Source organism: Microcaecilia unicolor, chromosome 3 (assembly GCF_901765095.1).
Source record: "Microcaecilia unicolor chromosome 3, aMicUni1.1, whole genome shotgun sequence".
NCBI classification, from domain to species: Eukaryota; Metazoa; Chordata; class Amphibia; order Gymnophiona; family Siphonopidae; genus Microcaecilia; species Microcaecilia unicolor.
This window is the reverse complement of record NC_044033.1, coordinates 252,403,093-252,425,344: the sequence shown is the minus strand read 5'-3', so window position 1 is coordinate 252,425,344 and position 22,252 is coordinate 252,403,093. Positions and strand designations below refer to the sequence as shown.

Genomic DNA, 22,252 nt, shown 5'->3' with positions numbered 1-22,252 from the left:
CCCTCCTTCACTTTCTGTGTTCCATCTTCCCTCTCTTTCTCTTTCCCCAGTTCTCTTCTTCATTCTACCCATTTTTGTCCCCTATCTATCCTTTATTCTCCTCAATTTTCTCCTGTCTCCTTCTACCTCTTTCCTTCACTCTCTTTCCCTCTGTTCCAATTCTTCCTGTCTCCTTCACACTTCCTGTCCCTTTAGATCTCCCCTTCTCTCTTTCCATCTCCCAAGTCTTCCCTTTCCTCTATCTCCCTTCTCCCGCTCTTCCTGTGCCTCCTTTCATGGGTCCTTTTACAAAGCCGCACTGAAAAATGGCTTGCAGTAGTGTAGGTGTGGGTTTTGGGCATGTGGCGATCCATTTTTTAACATGCCTGTAAAAAAAGGCCTCTTTTTTGCTGAAAATTGGACGTGAGGCAAAATCAAAATTGCCGTGCATCCATTTTGGGTCTGAGACCTTACCGCCAGCCACCAGCCATTGACCTAGCAGTAAAGAATCTGGGCGGTAATGACCTACGTGCATCAAATGCCATTTGGCACGCGTCCGTTAGATGCGCCAGAAAATATTTTTGAGACGCACGTAGCGGAAGCGCACCAAAATTGAAATTACTGCAAGGGCCACACGGTAACCGGGCGGTAACTCAACTTTGGCGTGCATAGGTTGTCGTCACTCGTGTCCTCTCTCTTCAACATCTTCAGGGAAACTTTCTTCCCCCTCCCACTATAACAATAATCACCAGAGCAGACTTCTGTCCTGTTCCTGGTGCTAAGCAACTGCCCAGCAGGTCAGTAATTGACTTTGCAGTGCACCTTCCCAGGGCAGCCTGTCTCCTGCTAAAGGAAAGATTTTCATTCTCAGGGCAGGAAAGGTGAGAGAAATCTTTTTCCCTGTGGGTCCCTCTCCTTCAATGAAAAATCTTTAAAATTACTCATTACCCCTGAAAGGAAAAGAGGGGCCCGTGCAGGAAGCAAACACAAGCCTAACCGCAGAGTTACCCGCACACGTTAATGGTTGCACAGTGCAAAGAGGGTTGTACGTGTAAACGTGGCCGCACATTGCATTAAAATTCATGGGGCCTTTAAGTATTCCGTGACAATGCAGAGAAGGAAGTAAAGTCGTCTTTGCTGTGCGGACAACGTGAGAAACTTGTTGCCTGCTCTCGGGCAGCATAGAAAGGTTCAGGGAAGGGGAAATGGAACCATATACTGCTTTTCTGTGGTTTTTGCAACTACGTTCAAAGCGGTTTACATAGTATATACAGGTACTTATTTGTACTTGGGGCAACGGAGGGTTAAGCGACTTACCCAGAGTCACAAGGAGCTGCAGTGGGAATCGAACCCAGTTCCCCAGGATCAAACCCCCTGCACGAAGATGTGCTGGTAGCAGGATGTACAGGATCCTCCATGCAAATTTTGCTAGCTATAGCCAGCACGTTTGCTTGTTTTTCCAAAAATCATTGTCTGCATCACTCAAACATAAATAACAGTCCAGTTCATTAACAGGCTTCAAAGTAGAAAATAACACAGGGACAAAGTTTGTCCCTGTCCTTGTGGGCTCTGTCCCCGCCACGTCCCCGCAGGCTCTGTCCCCGTCCCCATCCCCGCGGTTACTGCGGGTCCCCATCCCCATGTCATTCTCTAGTGTGATGTGTGTGAGGTTCAGACATTGGGAGCTGACACTAGGGATCTGGGGGGAGGCATGGCTTGTTCAAACGCTGCCACTAGCACTTTGAGAGGGGGGGGCAGTATGAATCTGGGCATAGGCAGATAATGGCTTTCACAGTCCAAATGAGTTATTTGGTTCATCAAAAACGCAGCATTAGAAAAAAAGGGGGGTTGAATTCTTTGTAATTATCTTTTGCGAGTACATGCGAAAGAGAAGATAATTATCACAAATTGAAGAAAAAAAAAAAAGAGAGAGAATAGGGCAGTGAATGAGCGCTTTATTTTCTGAACATTTTTTTTTAATTTCTGATGACCTAAGAAGTTTTTTTTTCCAGATTTGCATTGCTCAGATTTTGTGATCAGCACCGTCTCCTCCGTTCCACCCCTTCTCCTCCCCTTCCCATTCCGTTCGGCAGAAACTTGGTGTTTTGAAATCTGCTGAAGGCAAGAGAAAAAGGTCCCAAAAAAAGAAGCGCAAAATTCTCTGAAATACATTCTGAAGCTTTTAGAAAAAATTATATATCTCTCTCTCTCTCACACAGCCTGCTGACTCAGGGTACTTTTCTTTTGAAGTGTCTCTTCCTCTGGGTTTTTCACTGTGAACCACCTGTTCTCTCCCTCCCCTTATCCCTCTCATCTTCCTCCCTTATTATTTTCTAATTTCCTTTATGTTTTCTCTCCTCCACCCCCTCCTGTATCTTCCAGAAAAAAATCCATGGCATATACTGCCAACTCCTTTCCCTAAACTGCTCCCGCTTTTTCCAATCTGAGGGAACTGCACGGGGTGTCACTGTGCTGCTTTTCATCAGAATCCACACACATTCCATCCACCACCAAAGCAGGTGTCACACTGATCCCTGTAAATTGTGAAAACAGCACAGATAGCTGAAGTGAGGATCTTCAGAGTACAGCACGGATAGCTAAAAGGCAGATCTTCATCAGCACCATGCAGGCGTCACACTGATACATATAAAGTATGAATACAGCACAGACAGCTGAAGAACGGACCTTCATCTGAGCCCCATACAGGTCTCACTCTGATACATGTAATAAGTGAATACAGCACAGATAGCTTAAGAACAATTCTTCATCAAAGCCCCAAGAACATGTCACACTGAATACAGCACAGACAGCTGAACCGCAGATCTTCATCAGAGCCTCATGCAGGTGTTACAGTGATACACATACAGCACAAATACAGGACAAACAGCAACACTGATCATATAAAGCATGAATACAGCACAGAGAGCTGAAGAGAAGATTTTCATTACAGCCCCAAGCAGGTAGCAGATGGATAGACTTAAAGTGTGAATACATCATAGACACCTGAAGATAGCTCTTCTTCATAGTTCTGTGCTTATAATACAGTTTGGACAGATGAGGATAGTCAGTGTTTGATGTCAACAGCTCTTTACAAATACATTCTGTGCTTTCTATGCTGTATTCTCTGTGCAGGTTCTTGAGAGTGTAGCAAAGGTGATGTTTAAAACATTACAACCATAGGCAGACGTGAGTAAAAAGTTTCAGAGCAGAAAGACACATGCAGAGATACTGGCATCAGACAAAGCTGTGGATTGGAATTCAGAAACTGGTAGGTAAAATGTCTCAGAGTCGGTGACAGAGCCGGGAATTAGAACTGAGATACAAGAAGATAAAGTGACTCACCTCAAGGTCACAGATAAGTGAGTCAGTGGCAGAACCGGGGATTAGAGCTGAGGGTTTTAAAAGGATTTCAATAAATTCCTGGAGGAAAAGTCCATAAACCAAACCCTTTAGTGTCCAATGTTCCCATCAATCTGTTCCCATATGGCTTATCACGGGAACATTGGACACTAAAGGGTAAAGGTAAACCTGAGGAAAGTCGCTGCTTATCCCTGGAGTAAATAGCAGGGAATCTTGCCACTTTCTGGGACTCTGCTGGGTACTTGTGATCTAGACTGGTCACTGTTGGAAACAGGTTACTGGGCTAGATAGACTCATGGTCTGAGCCAGTACAGAAACTCCAGGGGTTACACAGAGAGTCAGTGACAGAGCCCGAGATCAGAGCTGAGGCATAGGGAGATTGACTGACTCACTCCATGGTCACACATAGGGAGTCAGTGATGGAGCTGAAGACTAGAGTTTAGGCATTTAACTCACTTAGAGGTCTCTTACAGAGAATCAGCAGTCCCCTTCCTAGACTTTGCAATAACAACATCAGTTAGGCACTGACCAGGGTCCTGAAAGACTCCTTGTCAATTCCTAGAAAGATTTCTGCATAAAACAGCTCAGCAGGCAGGTAGGGAGGAGAGAGACAGACAGAGGGAACAAGAAACCAATGATCAAGTTAGCTGGACCATTAGAGGGCTTGAGACTAAAAAATGGCACTCAAGAAGGATAAGGCCATACAGAAAAAATAAATCAGTCCTTTACTTTGGCATTTCTGTGGAGGGTGTTGGGGAGATACCCACATGAGAACTAAGCAGTTGAAAATCACCGGGACCTGATGGTGTTCACCCCAAAAGTTCTAATGGAACTCAAATACAAAATTACAGACCTGCTGCTGGCAATCTGCAACTTTCCAGTCAAATCTTCCTCTGTACTTGAGGATCGGTGGTAGCCAATGTAATAACGATTTTCAAAAAGGGAAGTGGAGGTGATTCAAGTAATTACAGACTAGTGAGCTTGACATTAGAGCTGGGTAAAATGGTAGAAGCTATTAGGAACAAAATTACTGGTCATGCAGATAAATGTGTTTTAACGTGGAAGAGACAGTATGGATTTAGCAAAGGGAAGTTGTTCCGAACTAATCAGAAATCTCTGGAGGAGTGAATAAAGTGGATAAAGGTGATCCTGTTAATACAGTGTATTTGGACTTTCAGAAGGCATTTGATAAAGTCCCTCATGATACTCTTCAAGAATTTCAAAAGTCCTGGGATATGAGGTGATGGTTTTGTACTACATGGTCAGTTTTTCCAATGGAAAGGGGTCAAGAGTGGAGCGCCTCAGGGGGGTCCGTTCCAGGAACAGTGCTGTTTACCATATTTCATTAACAGTCTGGAAAAGGGAGCGACAAGTGATGTGATGTGATCAAATATGCAGATGACACCAAATTATTCACAGTAGTTAATACACACACAGGCTGTGATGAGCTGCAGAAGGACCTTGTCAGACTGGAAATGTAGATTTTCTAAATGGCAGGTGAAATTTAATGCGGACAAGTGCAGAGAGAAGCACATAGAGAAATATGAATCTTAGAGTCACTGTGGACAATACACTGACATCCTCGGCTCATTCTTAGGGAACAGATAGAGAATATTATAATGACTCTGTATCACTCCATTGTGTTAACTCTCTGGTCTCCGCATCTCAAAAAGGATATAGTGGAATTTTTCTAAGAAAGGCGACTAAAATGATTAAGGGGATGGAATGACTCTCGTATGAAACAGATTGTGGTTTCTCAGCTTGGAGAAAGAGGGAACGTGATGGAGGTGTATAAAATCATGGGTGGGGTGGTATAGGGAATGGTACCAGAACTAGGGGACAGTTTGTAAAACTAACAGGTAGCAGATTTAAAACACTTTCTCCGGTTTGTAATTTCACTCAAGGCACACACATTCAAGCTGTGGACTTTGTTGCTGGAGGAAATGCAGAAAGCATCTAACACAGATCGGTTTAAATGGGTTTTAGACAAATTCCTGGAGGAAAAGTCAATAGCTATTAGCCAAGTAGATTTCAGAATTCTGATCCTGGGGAGAGAAATACAAGAAAAGGATCTCTTCTCTGGGATCTGACAGGTCCTTCCTTGTGAGCACTGTCAGAAACAGGATACTGGTCTTGATAGATCTTTGGTCTGATGCAGTATAGCAGTTCCAGGAGAAACAACAGCTAGAGCTACACAGTCTCCAGAGTCCTGCCAGTGGGGCAGAGCAGAGAAATACACATAGAGCATGAGTACAGCACAGACAGCTGAAGAGCAGATCTTCATCAAAGACCCATGCAAATGTCACACTGATACACATAATGCATGAGTACAGCACAGACAGCTGAAGAGCAGATCTTCATCAAAGACCCATGCAAATGTCACACTGATACACATGAAGCATGAATGCAGCACAGACAGCTGAAGTGCAGTACTAAAATCCAGGAGCTGCCCTGGCCACTAGGGGTGTACAGCCAGCAACTTTTGTTTGGTATAATTTCTGGGAATATTTGGGTCTTTTTTTCCATATATCATCACATGAGCGATGTTAAGAATGTGCTTTTGAAAGAGTGCCTGTTACTGACAGCACATAAAAAAAAACATGACATTTCATATTTTTTTTCTGTTTTCTAACCACATAACCTACGTTCATTTCAAACAAATGCAGATCTGTAACCATCACTGTCATTTCTGCTCTTTGTCATTTTATGTTTAAATCCTTTCTATTAACGATTCAAGAAAATGACGGTATAGCTTGAAGATAAAAATACAATCATTAACAGAAACACGAAACCGATAGTACAGCTTCAAAACCAGCCTAGTGTATTGTTCCCTCAAAAAGGATCGTATTAAGAATCTTTCATAACATGTAAAAAGTATTTCCATATCCCAATTCCTCCCCTACCCCCAGGACATGTCATTTTATAACTGATATTCCCTTATTTTATCATCCCCACTTTAATATTCCCTTACATCTTGTTTGTCCTGTTTGTCTGTCCTAATTAGATTGTAAGCTCTGTCAAGCAGGGACTGTCTCTTCATGTTCAAGTGTACAGCGCTGCGTACGTCTAGTAGCGCTATAGAAAGGATAAGTAGTAGTAGTAGCATTAACCTTCTTTTATCTCCTTTTCATTTTAGCTAATTTGGGTAAAGCAAAAGGGGAACACAAGACTTCCACAGCCCGGAAACTTTACCAGTGGATTTTATCAGCGGATTATTAGTTTGGGGTTTTACTACTGAACTCCATCCCAAACCTAGCATTTTCTATAGACCCATTTTTTCTAAGACGAGCCTCATATCTATTGACCCCTGATGAAGGCTTTGTACCAAAACACGGCCCATGTTGGATCAGAACTAATTGAGTCAGGATTACTTACTATTCTATCGAGATCTTCTATAGCAGTTAACAAATTAAGTAGTACTTCAAAAATAATGAAGGAAAAAACAAATATAGTAACATAATAAATGACGGCAGATAAAGACCTGTATGGTCCATCCAGTCTGCCCAACAAGATAAACTCATATGTGCTACTTTATGTGTATACCTGACTTTGATTTGTATCTGCCATTTTCAGGGCACAGACCGTAGAAGTCTGCCCAGCACTAGCCCCTCCTCCCAACCACTAGCCCTGCCTCCCACCACCGACTCTGCCACCCAATCTCCGCTAAGATTCCGCGGAACTATTCCTTCTAAACAGGATTCCTTTGTGTTTATCCCACGCATGTTTGAATTCCATTACCGTTTTCACCTCCACCACCTCCCGCGGGAGGGCATTCCACATATCCACCAGCCTCTAGGTGAAAAAATACTTCCTGACATTAGTCCTGTCTGCCCCCCCCCTTCAACCTCAATTCATGTCCTCTAGTTCTACCGCCTTCCCATCTCCGGAAAAGGTTAATTTGCGAATTAACATATTTCAAAATATATAAACAATTAAAATCGCTGTGCAAACATGTACGTTTTTAACATTTTCCTAAATTGGAGATAAGAAGGTACTTGCCTTACATTAAGAGGAAGCTTGTTCCATAATCTGACTCCTGGAAAAGGAAAAGAGGCTTCACTTGTCTATTAGATTGTAAGCTCTTTGAGCAGGGACTGTCTCTCTTTGTTAAATTGTACAGCGCTGCGTAACCCTAGTAGCGCTCTAGAAATGTTAAGTAGTAGTAGTAGTAGTAGATTTAACCAAACGTTTTGCAAAGAAGGAAAACCTAGTTTCCAAGTGCTAAGAAACCTAAGGTCCTACCCATTGAAGGGAAAACCAATAACTCAGTTAGACCCTCAGAATTTAAACCAAATATTGATTTAAAAATTAAACAAAGCAGATGGAAGCAACAAACGTGCACAAGGAGCTGCGTTTATCATGAAACCTTGTGTACATGCGTCCGGCATATCCCCCCCTCCCATTTGCTGCAAGATTTCCATGTATAAAATTTGCCTATAATTACCACATTCTGCGGTATTAGGCTAACTATAAAAGCTGCGTGCTCAGATATCTGCGTTCAGTTCTTCAGTGAGCCTTCTTCCTTCGCCTCAGAGAGAGCATGGAGAGGGGTAAAGGAAAGGATTGGATTAAGCAATTGAGGGGTCCTTTTACTAAGGTGCACTGAAAAATGGCTTGTGGTAGCGTAGGCGTGGGTTTTGGGTGTGCACCAATCCATTTTTCAGCACGCCTGTAAAAAAAAAAAGCCCTTTTTAAAATTTTTGCCGAAAACGGACGTGCAGCAAAATCAAAATGGCTGCCTGTCCATTTTGGGTCTGAGACCTTACCGCCAGCCACGGACCTAGCGGTAAAGTCTAATGCAGTAACGGGCGGTAATGACCTATGCACGCCAAATGCCACTTGGTGTGCATAGCTGATGCGTGCCAGAAAATAAAAAAATATTTTTCGGTTGCGCGTAGTGGACATGTGTGAAAAATGAAATTACCACAAGGGCCATGCGGTAACCGTGCAGTAACTCCATTTTGCCGCTTGTTGGGCACGTGTAGACGCTTACGCAGCTTAGTAAAAGGGCCCCAAAGTGTGTGGGCGGGAGAGAGATTTCTGGGAATGGAGGGAAAGGAAGAGAAAGGGGGAGCAGGAGGAGATGACGATGGATGGCTGTAAGCCAGATGAAATTCATTCTCATTCTGATTTTAAGAATAAGAAAACAGAGCGTTGGAGCCTGTTTATAAGAGGGTCCTTACAGGTATTAATTTGTGCTAGAGCTTCCTCAGATCAACACAAGGTGACACTCTTAGGCGAATGTGCTTTCTATAGCTGGGGTGTAATCAGAACACAGAGCCTGAAAGCAACTGGTGGGTGGGGGGGGGGGGGGCATGCCAGAGAGGTCTGACCCAGTGCTGAGACTCCTGACCCCCCTTTACTCCCACTTGGCCCTCCCTGTCTGTTTTTAGCCATTCTCTCATGTTCACCTACTACATCTATACATGGATCCCATGGTTTATGACAATTTCATATGTCGCCTTTAATTTGGACATCGCAAGGTGGTTTACAAATAAAATACATGCTTACCTTTGAAGATCTTTTGCTCAGCTCCTCTCTCTTAACTGTTCAACCCAACTCTAGTTCTGTCCTCCAGGTGGTGGGGGGGGGGGGGGGGGGACTAGGGAGAGAGAGCTAGAGATGAAAATACCAGAGGAAATTCTAGCAAAATGCAGAGAGTACTGGGGACTGAAAATGCCAGAGGAAACTCTTACAAAATGCAGAGAGCAGAGGGGACTGAAAATGCCAGAGGAAACTCTTACAAAATGCAGAGAGGGCAGGGGCTGAAAATACTAAAGGAGATTCCAGTAAAATGCAGGAAGAGCAGAAGGACTGAAAATGCAGAGCGTGCACGGGCAGAAAATACCAGAAAGGACTCTAGTAAAACATAGAGTGCAGGGACTGAAAATACACAGGAGACTCCAGGAAAATGCAGAGAGCACAGGGGCTGAAGAAGATACCAGAAGGGACTCTAGTAAAACACAGAGAGTGCAGGGACTGAAAATGTCAGAGCAGACTCCAGCAAAATGCAGAGCGCTTGGGCTGAACATGCATAGTAACATGGTAGAGACGGCAGAAAAAGACCTGCATGGTCCATCCAGTCTGCCCAACAAGATAAACTCATATGTGCTACTTTTTGTGTATACCTTACCTTGATTTGTATCTGCCATTGTATACTACAGAAAAGTGCAAGGAACACCTGGATTTGTCACAGTTTTGTGGCCCTGAATCCTGAATGGGCTCTGGGTTACTCGGAATTGGTGAAATGGGAACTGCCCACTGTCCAAATTGAAATGCAGGGTAAGAAACTCCAGCTGTCATCCTGACTTTCCAGGAAGGACAGTGATGACATCTGATTTATCTCCTGGGCTCATGAAGAAACCCTTCCAGATGGATCAGAAACAATGTGTTCTGCTTCTCAGCTCTTCAGGGCCCTTCTGGTCTTACTCTGAGGTCTCCTCTGGTTGTCATTGATGTGTATTTCATTTCTGGTATTTCTTACACAATCTGGGAATTAACAGTGTGCAGCCATTATTACAGTCACTTCAGCTGTCTTATTCTTTTATATGTGTCGGTGTGATGCCTACATGGAGCTCTGAAGAAGAGCCATTCTTCAGCTCTCTGTGCTGTATTCATGCTTTACATGTATCATGGTAACACCTGTATTGTTGATGGCGATGTGGGCTTCACTTGTCCGTGCTGTATTCATCAGTGTGATGCCCCATATCTGAGATTTATTTGTGTTCAGAGACGATTCCTCTATCACTTCCACAGAAATAGCTACAGATCAGAAAAAAGGACAGGGAAGAGGGAATATTTGCTGGAGTTTCATTACTCCCTGGCACTGCTGGCCCGGGAGGAGATGGGCCCTCTGAATCCCCGCCTGACAGAAAGCCTTTTCTTCCAGTTTGATTATTTAATTTCTCTGTAGCTGGCATAATTACATTTTCCATCTGAATCACAATTTCCTTCCATTTTTCCCACTAATTTAATTTTTAATTTCTATGTAAATGATCTCGCCCTATCTGCCCCTGCCAAGATTTACTCCGTCAGATTTTCACAAAATCCCAAACTTTTGCTCCCTGTCTGAGCAGCAACGAAGACACTTAATTAATTTTCTACTGTCAAGGTCCCTGCCTGTCCTCTTGTTCCTACAGATGCTGAGGGAAACATCTGCTTCTGACTGCTAAATCCATCTGAGCCTGTCTCTGTCCCAAGGATCAATATGTACAGAGCCTGCTTCCATAACAAGACTGTCTGCGCAGAGCAGGTCTCCATATCTGTCACCTTCCCGACATCCAATCCGTACAGAGCATGTCTCTCCCAAGAATCATTCTGTACTGAGCATGTCTCTCTGTCTCTTTCCTGACATCCAATCGTACAGAGCATGTCTCTCCCAAGAATCATTCTGTACTGAGCATGTCTCTCTGTCTCTTTCCTGACATCCAATCGTACAGAGCATGTATCTCCCAAGAATCATTCCGTACTAAGCATGTCTCTTTGTTTTTCTTTCTCTATTCCTAGAATGAGTCTGTACAGAACCTCTCTCTGCCTGTCTGTTTCTACTGAACCAGTCCGTAAAGAGCCTGTCTCTATCTGTTTCTCTCTATTTCTAGAAGCACTTTGTATAAGGCCTGTCTCTGTATTTGTTTGCCTTTTCAGAACCAGTCAATAGACAGCCTTTTTCTACCCACATATCACCCATGAATCCTCCTTTACAGAACCCCTCTCTCCCTGCCTAGAACCAGTCTGTATAGAGCATGTCTCTCTTCCTCCCTGTCTGTCTGTCTCCCCAGAACCAGTCTGAAGAAATTCTGTCTCTGGTTGGCTCTAATCCTACATGTCTAAAGACAGCCTGTGTCATTGGCTGTCCCTCCCTAGATCCAGCCTACGACGATATCTGCATCCCAGGAATAAGTCTGTACAGAGCCTGTCTCTTTACCAGGATCAAGTCTATATGGAGCCTGTCTCACTGTGCATCTCTCTCCCCCTAGAACCAATCTGTCTCTTTTTCCTTAGATGCACTGTGCACAGCTTTTCCCTGTGTCTGTCTCTTTCCCTAGAACCAGTCTGTAGATGTCTCTCTTTCTCTCTCACGAAGCACTGTGCACAGTCTCTCTCCATGAAGCGATCTGTATAGAGCCTTCCTTTGACTCTGTCCATAATGCAGTCTCTCTTCATGTCTCTAGAGACAGCCTGTACAGAACCTGTCTCTTTCATCCTCAAATCAGTCTGAATTAGTCTGAACAGTTTGTATGTAGTCTTTCTGTGCCTGTCTCACTCCTCAAGGCCAGTCTCTACATAGCATGTCTGTATTCCTGTCTCTCACTGTCCCATGTCTTCACTTGAATCTTTCTCTAGAACTAACATGTTCAGGGCCTGTCTTTGTATTTTTATCTTCCTAGTACTGATTGGCCTAGTGCAGTCTCTGTCTGTCTGTATAACAGACCAAATCTCTATGTCCGTCTGTCTGCACAGAACCAGCTTATACAGATCCTGTGCAGGTCTCCCTCCCTTTGTCTGCAAATTTTATGGCACCTTTCTCTATCACCCCCCCCCCCCCCTCACATTCTCTCTCTCTCTTCCCTCTGGTCTTCTTCCCCTTCTCCTCTGCCTCTTTTCCTCCCTTCATCTACATCTCCCTCTTTCTCTGCATCTCTCTCTCTCTCTCTCTCCATTTCTCTCCCTTTGTCCCTCTCTGACTCTCTCTCTCTTTTATCCCCGTCTCTATCTCTAATTTCTGCCTCCCTCCCTGTCTCTCTCCCCTTTTCTCTGTCCTCCCCCCCCCCCCCCCGTCTCTATCTCTAATTCTTCCCCATATCTCTGTCTCTCTCTTCCTCTCTCCTCACCTCATTTCTCTGTCTGTAATTCTCTTCCTCCCTCTCTGTCTTTGCATCTCTCTCTCTAATTCTCTCCCCCCCCCCCCCCCCCATTTCAGAGTTTTCAAGTTATCCAGTCCAGGAGGGAGATTTTAATATTTCATCCAACCTCAGCCTGATGCATTATGGGAGCTACAGCACTGACTTAAATGGATAGAATCAGGGACTACCAATACCAGTCTGCATTGGGATGTAAGTGTAAAACCAGGACTGGCCAAAAGTCTGGCTCCTGGAACTTGGGATCTTGGCAGATTTGCCTTTTCTCTCTCTCTCTCTCCTCATCTTATGCCTTGTGTGTGTCTTTCTCTCTATTCTCACCTCATTTATCTATCTTTATCTCTTCCCCTCTGTCCCTAATTCCTACCCTCTTGTCTCTGCCTCTCTCCGTCTTTTCCTCCCTCCTTTTCTACATTTCTCTCTCGCCTCACCTCATTTCTCTTTGTCTCTCTCTCCCTCTCTAATTCCTCTGTCCCGCGCGCGCGCGTGTGTGTGTCTCTCCTCAGTCCTCACCTCATTTCTCTGTCTCCCTCTATCTTTCTCTATTCCTCCTTCTTTTCTCTAGCTGTTTCTCTCTGTCCCTCCCCCTCCCTCTTTAATTCCTCACCCTTTTCTCTATTTGTCTGCCTGTCTTCCCCCCCCCCCCCCTACACCCCCTCCCTGTCTCTTACTTTTCCATTCTGGAAAGTGCTTTTAGACTGAGTGGCAGCAGAATCAGGTATTGCCCAAGGGTCCCTGTTTGCCAGACAGGAGCCCTAATTAAATGTTTATTTAAAAATCAAACAATGCAACCCCCCCACCCCTTTCCAAAAAGAAAGATACCAGAGAGACCATAAATGCCGAAATTAGACATTCTTAAATAAGGAAGCCATAGGGGGAAGCGTCTCTGCAGCTGGAGGAACAGAGGAGTGAGCAGAGATAATTCCAAGGTGTACCTGGAGGGGGGGGGGATAGGCATTCATACTTAATGACAGGAAGGTATGAAATCAATGGGAAAACTTTAAAAATATGAGGAATTCACATTTTATTAATTTCTGCTTAAAGACAGCTGTGCAGAGGAGGGGGTGAGGTAGCTGTGGGGAGAGCTCACAGCTCTTGCAGTCCCAGCTGCTCCCAGCAGGAGGCTGTAGAGAAGGTGCAAGAGCTCTGGGTGTGAGAAAAAAGTCAGTTCCTGCAGTACCAGCTTCTCCCAGCAGGAGGCTTTGTAGGGAATGGTGCAGGATCACTGGGTATGGGGAGTGTTCACAGTTCCTGCAGTCCCAGCCGCTCCCAGCAGGAGGCACTGTAGAGAACGGTGCAGGGGCCCTGAGTGTTGCAGAGGGAGGACAGTATTCAGTCCACTCTGGTGCCTAATATGGCTGGCCAGCATTTGAAATGGTCTTCATTTGTTCAGGTACTGTACATCTGTGATATCGCTGGGTCATTTTCTGCTCCCTGTTGCCTCTCTATGTTTGAGGAAAATTCTTTTCTTTCCTCATTCCTTATGGACTGCTGTGATTTAGTTCTTGTTCTGCTATTGTCTAGTCACTCAGGCACACTTCAGGGAGCATCCTCACTACTAGAGGAAAAGTGACAATCTCTGATGAGTAGACAGACAGTGCTGGGGAGGGGTGAGGGTTTGATGGTGCTGGGACAGATGCCCCCTGTGTTTCCCCCAGGATACGGACAGTGCTGGAGAGGGTGAGGGACTGACAGTGCTGGGACTGAAGCCCCCTGTGTATCCCCAGGAAAGGGACAGTGCTGGGAGGGGCGAGGGACTGAAAGTACTGGGGGCGTTAATACACAATGACCTGTAACATCACATATTTTCTCTCTCTCTTTGCAAATCTCTTCTCACCTTAGACTTAAGGCTGTTTCCAAACCCCTTCCTGATTCAGGTGTGAGGCAGGTGCCCCTTGCTGCAGATGACACAGAGACTCAGAGTCTTTCAAATTGTTTTTTTTTTTACAGGAGTTTATTCATCAATATTTCTCTGTACAATTGCTTATTAAAAACAGTAGCACTGCCTCCTTCTTCCCCCTCCCCCATAAGACCCCGAAAAGAATGGTATCGTGGCAAAGACAGGGGGTGAAGATTCCTGGCTATTGCTACAGATACTGCACAGGGACCCCAAGGAATATTCACCCCTCCATCCATGAACGAGAGCCAGGCAGCAGTGTTGTCCGTGGACAAGACCACCCCCCTTCCCTTGCACCCTTTTACTCATGAAGATGAAATAGATGCAGCCCCCTGCGCCATTCTTTACCCTCCCTACCCTACCCCCACCTTGCAGTCTCCCCTCTGCTGCGTGTTAACAGGGAGAGGTCCTTGGCATGGTCACTCCTGGATGTCCTGCTGCTGGTGGTCAGACTGGGGAGGGATTTGAGACTGAGGTGCAGGAAGTTTAAACACACACATGAATACAGGACACCTCTGCTCAGGTGGTGGGAGAGAGGGAAAAAAGCACTTTATAAAGAAAGGAGAATGCTGAAGAAGATGAACCCTGGCTTTAATGCGGCGAATGGTCTATAACATACATCCAGTGTGAGGCGGGGACACCCTGAGTTATAATGGGGATCATTCCATGTCTTTGTGCACAAGGGTGATGCATTTATTTTGGGGGTGGGGGTGGGGGTAGTGAAGGGGAAGAGGTTCACAGTTTCAGCCAGAAATGGAAATAACATAGAAGAAAATTTTTTAGTCACAGTAAATCAATCACAGTTATTTGAGTGTTTGGGAACAGAGAGGCGTGAGTATTTAGTTTCATGAAGGCTACAGGAAACAGTAGATGCCTCCTTCCCAAAACGAAGGAATCGTGCTTGCCAAATGTATTCCACCCCTGCCATTCTCTGCCCTCTCCTTTTTTTTCCTGAGCTACCCCTGTACCTCTGTCTTCTCCCCCCTTCTCTCCCTAGTTATTACCAGGTGGGTGAGAATAGGCGGGGAGAGAGAGCATCCTTCTGTCCCAGAACCCATGGAAGGGGGGACATGGTGGAGATAGTGAAGGAGAGCTGTACCTTCACTCTACAGAGTCACCAGCAGATGGCACTAAAGATCCACACCCTGGAAGGATTTTGCAGAAGGCGCCACCTTCATCCCCAGGTCAATCTGAACCCAGTCTTCTAATTTGGCCCCTACTGCAAGCAGGGGGTTCAGCTACCCTAGGAGTGAGGGGACCTTCCGAGCAAAAAGGCTTCCCCTTTAAAAATTGAGCCTGGCAGATGCTGCTGTGACTCCAAATCCTTCCACCAGAGCTGGGAAGCAATGAGTACTATGTTCTCAGCCTCTCAAAGAGCTATCTCCAGACCCAGGGATCTCCCCCCCCCCCCCCCCCCCCCCCCCACCACCACCACCCAAGACTATGCGATCAGCTCCACACATTTTTTTGTCAATTAAGCCAGTGGTGATGGACTCATCTTGACTCCCCAGTATCAAGAGCAGAAAATAAAGTAAACCCCATCCAAACTCCCTGCAATATGGGAGGAAGGGCGACATTAGGCAACTTTCCGATCCCTCATATTCTGTGCAGAAATTTCGGCTCCTGGGTGGCATGTGTTTTACATAGTAACATAGTAAATGACGGCAGATAAAGACCTGAACGGTCCATCCAGTCTGCCCAACAAGATAAATTCATTTTATATGGTATGTAATATTTTGTAGGTATACCCAAGTTTGATTTGTCTTTGCCATGCTCATGGCGTAGAAGTCTGCCCAGCACCGGTTTCGCTTCCCAATTACCGGCGTTGCCACCCAATCTCCGCTAAGATTCCTTGGATCCATTCCTTCTAAACAGGATTCCTTTCTGTTTATCCCACACATGTTTGAATTCCGTTACCATTTTCATCTCCACCACTTCCCGTGGGAGGGCATTCCACGTATCTACCACCCTTTCCATGAAAATATACTTCCTGACATTACTCCTGAGTCTGCCCCCTTTCAACCTCAATTTCACTACCTTGGTCAGATTATGAGAAATACAGCCCAGTTGGAAGGTGAGCAGGGAAAGAGATGTTTAGAATCAAAATGTATCATAAAGAAAGTCCTTTTTAGAACCAGAGCGTCACTCCATGCTGTTCGACGCAGATGTAGTCCCTCGTCTACCTTATCAGTCTTCAGTTACCGGGATATTTCAAGACACCCTGAAGGAAGCAGTTCTGTCTCTAGTTATTAAATTAGTTACTCAGTTCTACCTTAAAAAAAAAGCCCCTACTTAAAAATCAGTTTAATTCTGGATGCAAATTTGACATTAACAGGAAAAATATATATTCGGAAGATGATTACTGCAAATCACACTTAAATGAGAAGGTAATGATACCGAGTCATTGAGGTGTTCGTTCTGAAGAATGAAATAGTCTTCCACGGAGGAACCCTAACTGCATTCCCCCTCCCCCTCACCTAAAAAGGCAAGACTGCACCTGTTTTACAGTGCTGTTAATTTGAGATACAGCATGGAAGAGGAGGCACTGAACTCAGAGTAATGAAAAACTGCATGCTAATCTATTGTAAGGATGAACGTCACTCCTACCGTACACACAGGGTTGCACACCCAGCCAGCCAGTGACAGAAGCAAAGATTAGAGCTGAGGAATAGGTTATAAACAAAAAGTAACTCATCCCCTTTCACATACAGAGAATCAATTTTGGAATCACAGACTGGCCCTGTAAAGATTTCAAACCATTGGATTCAGAAACAGGAAAACTCCTTCATGCCCACCAGCTAATCCATAAGAAGCCAAGTATACCAAGTGTGTACATTCTAAGAGCTTCTAGAAATATATTACCCATACAGTGCTGCCACCATAGGCCTTGAAACATATTTTACATCATCAACAGACCCAAATACTTTTAACATTGCCAGTGCAAAATTAAACAGCTACAGTTGTTCTCCATCTTTAATCTCTGCAAGTGCTCTGACAACCAGACAGAACGAATGAGAAGCCACGGCACATGGAAGAATGAAGCAACAAAATTAGACCAGCATGTAAAAAAATTAAGTGGTTGAAGCGACAGCTTCAGAAATCACGAGCATTCAAAACCTGACACAGGCATGGTTAAGGAGAGATGAATTTAAACTAAAGAGCAGAGATTGATTGTTGCAGCAAAGGACAGTGAACTACAGACAGGATGGTTCAAAGTCAGCATAGAAGAAAAAAAAATCAGTCAAAAAGACAAATGTGGATTCTGTAGCACAGAAACTGGGAAACTTCACACATCTATTCGCTGACTGATGTCAGAAGGCCAGTGCGTAGAAAAAAGGCAGCAGGTCTCATCCCGCTATAACATCGCTGGATCAGAAAAACAGTGGGATCATGACCCAGAGGGAAGAGTTGAGAATGAAAACGTGAAGGTTACCTGAGACCTTCCAGAGCCCATCGATAAAAAGCTTGATGCAAGAAAACCGGACACACCACGCTTAAAGAGAAAAGCCCAAGAAGGCATTATTAATAGAAAGTGTCAGCACTATTCTCTGCTACGTGCAGAGAAAGAAAAGATCATCAAGTACCAAGACATGCAGTCAGATACCAAGAAAGTGTAGCGGAAAGACACAGGGCGCCAACGGCCTGATTGAAAAGAATTTCCAAGTGCATCTTGATGTGTCAACTGTAGATATAAGATCCCTTGAACTCCAGAAGGAGGCTCTCTGTAGAACAATGCAAATGTCGAAATGAGCGTTAGAAGTACCTGAGAGACTGAATTATCTCTAGCATACCCTACCCAAAAGAGTGAGGTTCATCTGTCTCATGGTATGCACAAAATTAACCCTTTTGGAACTGTCAAGAAGAAAACTGGAAGATAGAGGGGACCTCACTGAGAAAAAAGCACCCTAAAGGTTACACATAGCATCTTTTTTTACCTTTTGCCCAGCGCTTATCAATCTTTCTGTGGCTGCGACCCAAAAGTGTACAAGCCCCAGGAGGTACAAGCTAATGATGCGTTATGGAGAGCCTACCCAGGATGAGACGCTGAACTTGGGTTGTAAGACCCCTTTTGGGGTTCTGATTCACAGTTTGGGAAGCTCTACTGTAACTTGTGGTTGTTAGCATCACCCTACTGTCTACAAACTGAAATACAGGTGTAGGCTTCAGTAATTAGCCTGCAGGTAACTAATTCCTTGTACCAACTAGGCTCATGTTTGTTTGTTTATTTATTTATTTATCCAGAAATACATAGACCAGTTCAACATGGCTAACAGATAACCTTAGAATGTTACCATCGTTAGTACAACAGCACTGTTATCTCTGGGGGTTTAAATGACTCAACCGCCACTGGCTTAATCTATGTGCTTTGAGGGCCTGTTGATGGTCACCCAACTACAGGAATATCTCCTGAATGATAAAAAGAGTGGAGCAGATGGACAGGACAGAACCCCCTCCCACCCAAACCAACCAACCCAAGGTCCCTTTCAATGCCACAGTCTTTACTCATCTATTCCATCCTGAATCCAAGAACCTATTGTTAGTATTTTTATTGCATATTCTAGCCAAAAAAGGCCATCGGCATCAACATTAGAAGGCGAAGGAAAAGGTTAGCCATGAACATAAAAGATCTCAAAGCCCTATGTCGTTCCTCCCACGGAATCATGGACCATGATGAGTTTTCAGGAGTCGGGGGGTATCCCACTGAATGTCGTTTTGCCTCTGTGTGTTTTTCGAGGGGGGGTGTGTGTGAAGGAGTCACACTGGTACTCGAAACTCTCTATGAGAACAGTGAAAATGTCCTATGGAGCCCACTGAATAAGGAGGCACTCAACTTTTAGGGCCCAACATAATGACATGTATTTACTGTTCCACTTAAGGGCATTTTACCCAACTGGTACTATATCATCCCAAGAGCCCTCTGACACCTAGAGATCTCAATTTCACCCACAGAACTTGGTCTTTATGGCTTACGGAAGGACTCATCCCTTTGACTGCAATCGTTGGTGTTCCTATCATTTCATGGGGCCCTAGAAACCCAAGTTCTCTAAAGAAAGGGGAGAGATTCATTTAAAAAAATCTAGTCCACTTTCCCAGACTCACAGGAGAGTGTTCAAAACAGTATATTCATAAGTCAGGGGGGGGGGGGGGGGGGGGGGGGGGCAAAGCCATTACAGACTTTTCCAATGGATCAAGCATCCTGTGATTGGTCAGGAAGCCCAGAGCCCTCTTGAGGGCCAAAGAGATCCACCAGTCAATGGTGCCATTCCATGGTCATCCAACCAAAGCTTGCAAATCCTCCCCCCCACCCCCCCAAACACACACATCTGCTCTGTCCTTATCCCACCTCATCTGTAATTCCAGATGGCTATCTTAGCTTTGCCACCCTTACTTTTTGAATTTTCATTCGCTCATGGAGGGGTGGAGGTGGGATCTCACACTTCAAACCTGAAACCAGAACATTGTAATGGTCTGAAGCCCTCCCACCAAACAATGACAGACAAGGTTGTGTGAGCTGGGGGCGGGGGTTAGGGAGCGGAGAAAGATGGGCTTATTCAGAATCACAGTAATTGTTCTCTTGTTAAGCTTATCACAGTTTTGTCTCCAAAAGGGAAAGAGAGAAGAGAGGGGGGAAGGGATGCAATTAGGGAATGTTCATATAGCTATGAAGCTGGTTCATGTAAAAATGTCCCCAAGTCCGAATAAAGAAACTTCAGCGAGGGTTTGCTTTCTCTGGAGGCGATACACTGGTGGAGATATGACCTCTAGGAAGAATATTATTCATTAATTATAGAAGTAATAACTAGTACATTTTTTTGTTTTTTTGTTTGTTTTTGTTTTTTGCCTTCCTACATACCTATTGCAATGTGCTTAAAGAAGACAGAAATGTCTGCATTGAAGCCCTTAATCGTTTCCTCACAAGTTCACAGAAAAGCAGATGGTGATTGAAGGAACCAGGTCTGAGGCCTTTTCACTTGGCGTTTCTCCCTCCACACTTCCCTCCCCGCCACCACCTCCTGCATGCCAAGGCAACCCTAGATCCAGGTCACGTATCCATGTGAAGTGGCCATTCAAATCTGTGGTCCTAGGACGATGGGTGGAGGAATAAGACAGTCTGGTCCCTGGGACATCGCAGTTGCCCACCCTGCTGTTCAACAGCCAAAACGGGAAGCTGGAGAGGAGGCCTGTGGTCTTCCGACGTGAGAAACGCTGGAGGCTGTGTTCCGAAATATTCCGGAAGGAGTCATCATCTCTGGCCCAGCCAGGAAGAATCTATTCAGGACCTCTTCAGACGCAGCCTTCAGACACTTCAGGGGGATTGGAAGGGATGGGGCGTCTACTGATGTCAATCGATAGGAGAAACTGGCCTCCCCGAACTAAGCATCATCCCAAGCAGTGTGTCCCATTTGAGAGAGAAGGGCAGGAGGCGATGTTGTATTCTGGAGCAAAGATAGGGTTAGTTTTGGCTTCGGTTGTATAAGATATAGGCGTATAATGTATAAATATAGAATCAAGTCCTGTAATGGCCTGCCAGTCCTCCGGTCATACCTCCGACTCTAAGCTAGAAAAGTGGGCCGACCCCCTCCTGGTGTAGAGGTTACCGCTGCGACTGATCCGGGGCAGCCACTCCGGTGAGAAGGTGTGTCTGTTGCACCTCAGATGACACCGGCTGAGGTCCTCCAGGCTTCGGGAGGTAGGGTGGATGGGAGCGAGGTCACAGGAGTGGTGGTGGTGGTGGTGATGATGGCGCCGGTGGCGGTGACAGGAGCAGTGGTCTCTCAGGTGTTCCCAGTCCAAGTGCCTCTCCAGTTTCTCCTCCGAGCAACTGAAATAATGTGGTTCTTTGTGGCAGCGGAGTGGCAGAAGGTCTAGACTGCTGCAGTAGCAGGAGCCGTGGCACGTGGCTGGGAGATACTCCTTGCTCAGCTGCTGGTACTTGCCCAGCTTGTCCACTGACCAGTACCTCATTGGCTTGCGAGTTGCCGAGACGGAGGCCTGACGCTCCCTGGATGGGTAGGTGCAGAAGTGGTCAGGCGAATACCAACAGTCGTGGCCCAGCTCCGATTTGGGGCAGGGGGCCTCCATCTCACAGATGTCCGAGTCGGAGTCGGACAGCTCGGTGTACTCACTTGGGCCGGGGAAACTGGCACCCATCACCAAGGGATGGGAGTGGCTCCTGCAGATGTGTGAGCGGGTGGGACACGTCTTGCGCAGCAGCGGCTGGGACTCGGGGTCAGCTTCTTCTCTGCGTCGGCGGCGCCTGCGCTCCCTTCCACTGCTGCTGCCACCACTGCCGCCACCACCACCGCCGCCACCTCCGCTGCCATGGTCGTCCTCATAGGAGAAGCGTGTGTAGCCATAGTGGGGACCGTCGAAGGACTCGGTGGCTGTCTTGCTGGGTCTGGAGCCTCCTCCTCCTCCTCCGCGCACCTCGCATTCCATTTCACAGGAGAGGGCTCCTTTTGAGGGGTAGCCACCGATGTGATCGTATTTCTTCCCTGCCATTTCTGGAGTGCGGCTGCCCCGGGCCTGGCCAGCTGGCTTGGTAGCTCGCTCTTTGCCCATGGGGAAACTCTCGTAGAGACCACGGGAAATCTTTGACTGCCACCCAGTCGACTCTGGCGCATCTTTCTCCCGCACGATGGCAAAGTAAGAGGGCGGATTTTCCAGGAAATGCTCTCTCTGTAGCGGTGGGGAGGACATCGGGCAAGGGCCTACCACCACCTTCTCCTTCCCGAAAGCCTGGCCGGTCTCCGCCAAGTGGTCCGACAGCCCCTCGGGCTCAATGGGGCCATAGTAGCGGTGGAAGCCATCGGCGAAGAGGCTCTTCAGAGAGTGACGGGTGGGGGCTGACTTCTGAGCTGAATCACGGGTTGGGGCATAGACCTCCTTGAAGCAGTTGGGGCTGCGGGCGTGGTGCCAACGTTCCACAGTCCACCTCTCACGGGGCAGAAAGTTGGTGCAGGGCACAGGTTGGGTGGGGGCCAGAGGCGGTGGTTGAGGGGCAGCCGCGGCAGCGGTGGCGGAGTTTGAGAGCGTGGGCACTCTCTGCAGTGGGTAGCAGTGGTTGAGGACAGGCAGCTGCTGGTCGTTCACTTTGGGGTCTTCTGCGCTACAGCAACTGTACATGCCCTGGGGGAGAAAAGGAAAAAAATAGGGG

At 46.1% G+C, this 22,252-nt stretch overlaps 2 protein-coding genes across 2 annotated transcripts in view; one reads left to right on the top strand and one right to left on the bottom strand.

Moving 5' to 3' along the window:
* The first annotated feature begins 13,918 nt into the window (after window positions 1-13,918).
* The window catches only part of LOC115466521 (sulfotransferase family cytosolic 2B member 1-like), a 1,032,539-nt gene continuing 1,024,205 nt past the window's right edge, over window positions 13,919-22,252 (top strand). The window contains exon 1 of the mRNA XM_030197809.1: window positions 13,919-13,934. Coding sequence (XP_030053669.1) covers window position 13,934 — 1 coding nt within the window. The 5' untranslated portion in view covers window positions 13,919-13,933. The remainder of the gene's footprint in view (window positions 13,935-22,252) is intronic.
* The window catches only part of GRIN2D (glutamate ionotropic receptor NMDA type subunit 2D), a 62,391-nt gene continuing 60,773 nt past the window's right edge, over window positions 20,635-22,252 (bottom strand). The window contains exon 12 of the mRNA XM_030199240.1: window positions 20,635-22,224. Coding sequence (XP_030055100.1) covers window positions 20,635-22,224 — 1,590 coding nt within the window. The remainder of the gene's footprint in view (window positions 22,225-22,252) is intronic.